Source organism: Myotis brandtii, unplaced genomic scaffold (genome assembly GCF_000412655.1).
Source record: "Myotis brandtii unplaced genomic scaffold, ASM41265v1 scaffold363, whole genome shotgun sequence".
In the NCBI taxonomy this organism is placed as follows: domain Eukaryota; kingdom Metazoa; phylum Chordata; class Mammalia; order Chiroptera; family Vespertilionidae; genus Myotis; species Myotis brandtii.
This window is the reverse complement of record NW_005363938.1, coordinates 6,912,287-6,920,344: the sequence shown is the minus strand read 5'-3', so window position 1 is coordinate 6,920,344 and position 8,058 is coordinate 6,912,287. Positions and strand designations below refer to the sequence as shown.

General features: G+C 39.0%; 1 protein-coding gene across 1 annotated transcript in view; it reads left to right on the top strand.

Annotated features, from left to right (window-relative positions):
- Positions 1-8,058, top strand: part of AUTS2 (autism susceptibility candidate 2) — a gene marked incomplete at its 5' end in the record, with an annotated part of 1,129,652 nt that overhangs the window by 512,604 nt on the left and 608,990 nt on the right. The window contains one exon of the mRNA XM_014544397.1: positions 6,524-6,625. Within this exon, the coding sequence (XP_014399883.1) occupies positions 6,524-6,625 (102 nt within the window). The remainder of the gene's footprint in view (positions 1-6,523; positions 6,626-8,058) is intronic.

Below are 8,058 nucleotides of genomic sequence, written 5' to 3'. Positions count from 1 at the left end.
GCTATCAAGTTTGCCATCTCCAAGTTTTACTAACCATCCACTATAAGCAGAATCCTCTGATCTCATATTTGTTGTAAGAGACAACGTTCTGAAACATCCCAAAACATTGCAGTACTTTACACTCATTTGTACTATGGCTGATCCCATGGCATGCAGTACAATACTGGGACATTGTCGAAAATCTCCTCAAAGAAGGAGAACTTTCCTACCAAATACAACATTTAGACTCATAATTTCTCTTAGTAATCTGTCTATGGTGTTTAAAGCATGACTGGATGCCATGGTGCATTCATCAATAATGAGAAGTTGGGCCTTTTTAATAGTTTTAGCAACTTCACTGTTTATATCGAGTCTAGAAATTGAAGTTTCATTTAATGGAATCAGTAATTTATATTGGGAATGAAAGGTGCTTCCACCGAGAAGTAAATTTGCAGCAATTCCTGTAGACGCTGTGGGTAAAACAGTACCACCACGACCTCTAATATAATGTATTAAAACTTTATACAGATATGCAGGTGAATAGGATTCCTAGCTGGCAGGCCCGACAGCAAGCTGGCCACGTGTCAATTCCGTGAGGAATGGGGCTCCCTCCTCCCTCCTGTCAGGGTCTGGGGTGCAGGTGAATGGGGGTCCGGGCTGGCAGGCCACTGACAGCAAGCTATCCAAAAGCAGATTCTGTGAGGAATGGGGCTCCCTCCTTCCTACTCTTCAGGGTCTGGTTTGAAGGCCGGCCACGCCCCCTGTTGGGACAGACCCAGAGTTCTACCATGCCATGGCCTCCACCTCAGCAACCCAGGACTGACTGCTGCTGGGCACTCCTGGTGCTCCGAGGGTGGGTTCTTCCCTCAGGCCTCAGGGGAAACAGCTCGGGGAGGGCGCAGCCCTTGGCAAGGCAACTCAGGACTCAGTACTTCCATGCTCTCCTCTGAGGGCAGTTCCTGCCTGAAACTTCGCCCTCCTGGGAAACAGCTGGGGGAGGGCCCAGCCGTTTCCAAGACAACCCCTGCAGGATTCACTTCCTTCTGGTTGGTCTTGCCTTGGGTCGTGATGTTACACCCAGGGTTTTTATATAAGTAGATAATCTTCCTTTACTTTTCGCTATAGTTGTGTTTTGTTTTGTTTTGTTTTTGTTATTTATGTTCTTTTTAATCTCTATAATTAGGTTATTTCTTTTATTTTTCATTTAATGGAAAATACATGAGTTAACCTCTAGCACATATTTTATAGGTCCTGCAAATTATTTTACTTACATGTTTATAATTTTCATTTTAAAAAAATTTTTATTTATTTTAAAGAGGAAGGGAGAGGAAGAGAGAGATAGAAACATCAATGATGAAAGAGAATCATTGATCAGCTGCCTCCTGCATACCCAACACTGGAGATCGAGCCCGCAATCTGGGCACGTGCCCTGACCTGGAATCGAAGCGTGACCTCCTGGTTCATAGGTAGACCCTCAACCACTCAGCCATGCCAGCCGAGCTATCATTAAGTTCTTGAGTTTGGTTCTCTATATCTCATCTGAAATACTTTTTAAAGCCTAAGGAATAAAATAGTACAGATGCCACCCAATCTATTAAACCCTCCCCATTGTGGACGACAATTATTTTTTGGAAAAAAAATTTATGAGATTAAATTCTTACTGTTTTAATGAACTCAACCACTCAGCCATGCCAGCCGAGCTATCATTAAGTTCTTGAGTTTGGTTCTCTATATCTCATCTGAAATACTTTTTAAAGCCTAAGGAATAAAATAGTACAGATGCCACCCAATCTATTAAACCCTCCCCATTGTGGACGACAATTATTTTTTGGAAAAAAAATTTATGAGATTAAATTCTTACTATTTTAATGGTGTATTTCAAAATTTCTTTGAATGAGAGAAAATTCTGTGCTTATTGACACATTTTAAGAACCTTATATAGAATTTATTTAGATCCTTACAGGAGAACTCAGCAGTCTGAGATAGGATTTATGCCGCTTTGAGGAACCAAAACTGTGGAATGCTCTTCTGCATTGCACTGCATAATTGGATGATCTTCTGTATTACACTGCATAATTTACATCATTCCTCGGGAGTTCCAGGCATAGACATCTTCTCTACATACTTTATTCTCCTATAAATTTTGCTTGAAGGGTTAATGACACCTGCTGAGCAGCTAGCATCTTGCTGGAACTCTCCATACTCAAGCTGAAAAGAATGATCATAGCCTGGCTCACAAATCTTGGCAGATGTGTGCAGAATTGCTCTACCTTTCACTCAGTCCAGGGAGATGAGACTTTGTTATATGTTCATTAGCAGTGATAAAACCATGGATCGTTATTTTCCTAATTAGCCATTAATAACAGTTAAGTCTGTAACGAGATCACAGTTTCAGAGTGTGGAGAATATATTGTTGACAGTGAAATCTAATGAAAAACGAAATGGCTTCATTTTATAAAAGATATTAATCTTATCGATATAATTACTGCCACTCAGGCCAGACATTAGTATCCTTTCATTTTGTCTCGTTTGTTTTAATACTGGTGACTGAAATATATACTCCTCTGATGGGAAGAAAGTTCTGGAACTAGAGAGTGAATTACAGTAATTTTTAAATAAACGAGGTGCTGAAGTATTTATAGGCTGATAGTAAGAAAACTCATTGCATCAGTTAGAGCAATGCTTTCTTATAACAGAGCCGCCATGGATGCTAGGACAAATCAATGTAAGCAGATTGATTTTTCTTTGGTCTTTAAATGTTTAAGCCAACACCTGGCCTTTGTAATGTCTCTTGGTTGTAGGAAATAGCTGGGAATTTCAGGTGAAGGATTACAACTTTTGAAATAGTTATGCTACCCCAAATGATCCATTGGATGTGGCTGAAAATGCCAGTTTTAAATATATTCATGGGATTAAGAGTGAATACTTCTTTTGCCTGAAATCATGTGGTTTAGCTTTAGTACTTACTATAGTCAATCCATTTCTTTGAAATATTGAGCTGTCTGACAGTTTAAAATCCTAAGTTTCCTTTAAACTTGAGCCTGGCTTTGGAGGAGAAAGGGGTAGTGTGGGGGTGGATTTTATGTAAGACTCTCCCAAGAAAATTCACTGAAGTGCTTTTGCTGGCAGGGCGCAGGGAAGACTAGCAAACTGCTTCATCTCAGTTCTTCTTGAGTTTTGCCCTTAGCCCAGATCAACAGTTAGTCAGATAATTTATGTCAAGTCCACTGGAGTCTCTTGTTGGGCCTTGTATCATTTTCCTTCCGTGCAAAAACATGGAAAAGATCCATATGCAAAGTCCACAGTTTGCTAAGCCAGTTAGATATTAGAAAAAGTCTTCACACCCTGATACCCTTTATTCCTTGGATCTTTATTTTTAATCTTAGTTGGGGGACTGAGTTTTTATAAACATCTCTTGATCAGATATCACCTTATAAGAGTTCTTTCTTGTGAATGTAGCCAAGTACTAAAGATGTATTTAGAATATATTCTATGGAGATACTAACATCCTGCAGACTCATTACTTCCATGTTAAATGTAAATACCTAAATGCATACTAAGGTGCAGCTGGTGTGACTCAGTGGTTGAGCGTAAACTCAGGAACCAAGAGGTCCCTGTTCCATTCCAGGTCAGGGCACATGCTCAGATTGTGGGCTCCATTCCAGTAGGGGGCATGCAGGAGGCAGCCGATCGATCTTTCTCTCTCATCGATGATTCTTTCTCTCTATCCCTCTCCCTTCCCCTCTTTCTGAAAAATTAATAAAAACATATTTAAAAAATAAATGGGCACTAAGATTTGAATGAAGTGAGCAGTAGGCAGTAGAGACATGGGTTTAGTTCTAGATTTCATGCCTACTTCTGAGCACATCTCTGGTTTTATTTGTTTCTTCATCTACACATTGGAGGTACCTTTACCTATGTTTGCTTAACTCAGAATTCCAGTGAGGTGAGATTTCTGACATTGCTTATAAATTAAGAGGGCCTCTCCACATACAGATTTTATCATCAGTGCAAACTTATTTAATAGTAGTCTGCTTTAAACTTGAAAATATATGATAGAATGTTATGCTAGCTAACTGTGAGGGCATATATTAAAAAATGAATTTATAAAGAAAGATTTCTTCAAAGACCATGGTGGAGGCTATACTATCTATGAGGTTTTTTGTTTTTTTTTTTAAAAAATCTTGGCCTGAAGAGCACAGAGAATGTGAGGATGAGCATGCCAGAAAGAGGAAATCCAGTGTGAAAAAAGTGGAGAGCAGAAATGGACATGACATGTTCAAGAAAGTGATGTTCATTTTAGATTAAATCCCCTTTTATTATAAGTATAAAAATGAATACTTGAATAGAAAGACAATATTCTGAACTTATATTCCATAGTAATAAGAAAGGCTCATAGAGCTTGCATCTGGATTAACTGAGAATTAGCAAGTTTAGCAATAACTTAGGAGGAGACGAAATACTTAAAGGCTGAGGAGGATACAAAGTAGAATTAGCATCACTGTTGGGGTTCCATTAGAGAAGACTTCTGGAGAATAATGTTTAGAAGGAAATGATAAAAATGGATTTGTAGAGCCCTCGCTGGAGTTGCTGTGTGATTAGAGCATTGTCCCATGCACCAAAGGTTTGCGGGTTCAATTCCCAGTCAGGGCACATACCCAGGTTGTGGGTTCAATCCCTGGTTGGGGCCCATATGTGAGGCAGCTGATTGATGTTTCTATCTCACATTGATGTTTCTCTCTTTCTCCCTCTCCCTTTCTCTCTCTCTAGAATCAATGAAAAAACGTGTCCTGGGTGAGGATTAAAAAAAAAAAAGTGGATTTGTAGATAGTATGGAAGCTAAAAAGAATGCTCTACATAGTGGGGTTCTGGAAATATCTAATTAGGTGGTATGATCAAAAGTGGTGTCTGGCCCTGCTGGTATGGCTCAGTGGTTGAGCATCAACCCATGAACCAAGAGGTCATCAGTGAATTTTTGGTCAGGGCACATATCCAGGTTGCAGGCTCAATCCCCAATAGGTGCAGGAGGTAGCTGATAGATGTTTCTTTCTCATTGATGTTTCTTTCTCATTGATGTTTCTCTCTATCAGAAACATCTTTTCTTTCTCATTGATGTTTCTCTCTATCCCTCTCCCTCTGTCTCTCTAAAAATCAATAAAAACATTTTTTAAAAAGTGGGGTCTGCACTTCAGTCTTTAAAGAAGCACATTGAAGATATAGAAATGTAATACAGATTCAGTCTCCGTTCATTTTGTTCATCTTATCCCTTGGCCCCAGAGCCATATGCAAACATGCAGATAAACGTTTTGCTACCTGTTATCTGTTCTGCTCTCAGAAGTTCCCTCCTTCCCAGAAAAATGGAGCTTTTGCTTTGATTGAGACTATCCATGTTCTGGTCCATGCACCCCTCTCTAAGATCTCTTTCTGTTTTCTCCCCAAATATGTCTTCTCATTCTTTTTCTGAGAAGACCCGAATCATTTCCTGGCAAGTCGCTTTCCCTGCCTTTGCTTTCTGCCTTTCTCCCATCAGGATTGTCTTCTCTCCTCTCAGCCAAATCCTCTGAGTTCAGTCCTCTTTCAAAATCCATGGCTTCAAAAATCACTTTCCTCGATGGTCACTGGCTAATTTTTGGTTTTCATTTAGCAAGTATTTTCTTGTATGGTTATACTTAACATGTCTTGCACTTTATTTCATTTGCTAGATTGAGCACATTGTAAAGGGGCTGTGTCTTGTAACCTTCATCAAATTGCTTGGGATTTCTGCAAATTTGGTTGGTGATGACATCATAGACAGACCGATCTTCCTTATGTGTTTGACACGTTTATTGGAAAACCAGAGCTGTGTAAATGTGTAGAGACTTGTTTGTTTGTTTGTTTGTCACCATATCTCTAATGCTTACTACCAGGCCCAGTTGTGGACTTAATACCTGTTTGTTGAATGAGTGCTGGCTTAATTTACTTAAACTGTATGTCTTAACCTGGGACTTTTAAATATCGAGCAGGAGAACTCCAGAACGTTGTCTCAACAAACAGGATTATTAAGTGTCTTCCCAGTGGTTACAGATAGCACCCAGCATCTCATCATTTTCTCCTAGGATGGGAAAGCCTTGGTTTTTCTCCTGTTCTGTTGTTTATTAGAAGAGGACAGGAGAAACAAGGTGGGAAATTATAGTTGGTGTAATCTGGCCAGTGTTCTGGGTCTTTTTATTTTTGACCAACAATCACAATGAAACAGAGGAAAACTTTGAGGGAAGATTACTTTCTAAGATTTATGGACCCTTGTTAGACTTTTTAAGTGTTTATTTGAGGCTTGCTCACTCTTTTATCTACATCTGCATTCTATGGTAAATGTTTTGCTTATCCTATCTTCTGTGTTTCTCTCTATGGCAAATTGCCTGACAGTATTCAGAAACTGAGAAGAATGTTTAAGATCAAGACTTCAAGTTCTTCACTTCTGATGAGGCTTACAGACAGGGGCGAAGCAACAATCCTATGAGGGGAGAACACTAACTCTCTTCTTGTTTCTCTTTTCTTTTGTCTTTAGCTCAAGCCAGGACAGAACAGCTGTAGGGACAGCGACAGTGAAAGCGCCAGTGGAGAATCCAAGGGTTTCCACAGGAGCAGCTCTCGGGAAAGACTCAGCGATGTAAGTATTTTAAAAAGAAATCAAACAGAACCACCAAACCTTACATCCCTTGGGTAAAGTCTCAATTCCCTACACTACACTTCATATCACTTTGTATATCCAAGTATAAGTTCACCCTTTCTTCATGTACACATGGTTGAGCCTTGCGTTACAGTGTCATTCCATTTTCTAGTTTGACCTAAAATGTGTTTTAACAAAATACAAGGTAGGAGGGAGTATTTGTCACCTTAGAAACAGTCAGGAAATTCAGTTCCTTCCCTTGCCAAGTAATTGGCTTGTTAGTCACCCCTTCTAACAGAAATAAAATCGCAGAAAGGGATTATTACCAATCTCATGGGTGAAGAAATTACAAATAGCCCAGAGTTAAATGATGTCATCTCCCCGGTGTAGCACTGCCTATTTCTGGGGGAGAAACCCTTGTGAGAACACACCATGCCTCTTGAAGGATCTGTCAGCTCTCCATCCGCCCCCCACCAAGGGGCCTGATTCCCCTTTACCACTTCCCAGCACCACCGGGCCCTCTTCGGACACTCTAGCCTTCTTCCCCAACATGTCATATAACAGGATTCTTAACCCATCTTTGCCCCTGAGAGCAACACTTGGAAACTTTCTTGTAAAATAGATCAAGTATATAGGAAATTTTATTATTGATACCAACACAGAAACATTACCAGAGTAAGTGAGATAATACTCTTAAGAAGGCAGCAATTCTGTCCTTGAGTTTGAAGAAGCAGCAGAGTTAGGATGTATAATAGGAGCAAATCCATTGCCTCTTGTTTTCTTCTTTTTTATGCTCCAAAGCAGTTTCTTCATTATGGTGTATACGATGATTAGTGTATTAAGTGTTAGTACATATTTATTTTTTGTCTGAAAAAGAAATTAAACTTTGCTAATACCCAATTTAATAATCATGGAGTAGTTTGTTTCTATAACTTATAAACATTTTAGAAATGTGCTCAAAGCTTTTTACTGAGAAGTGTTCATAAGCATGAAAGGTTGGAGACCATTGTAGCACACTGAGTCATTCCTACAAAAATCGCCCATCTACTTCTCCATCAGCGAAGGTGGACAACCACAAAAACCAGCCACCTTCCTACACCTCTCAGGAAAGTTTGTGAGATTTAGGGTAATAGTTGATGCATGCAACATTGAATTCTTACAATAATTAAGTGGAATAAACAAAGTATAATTATTTATATAGTACTCTTAATATCTTAATTATAGATATTTTCCTCCCCTTTTAATATTGAATAATGTCAATGCACTGAGTCTTTGCTATGAGTATGAGTGGATAAGAATATTTCTTTGTGTGTTTGTATTTCATTAATTTTGCGATACCACTATAAATTAAAATAATAAAACTATAACAATATATTCTTACCTATGTTGTTAATAACAATACTTAATACTCAAGGAGCTGTTCTTCTGAGACT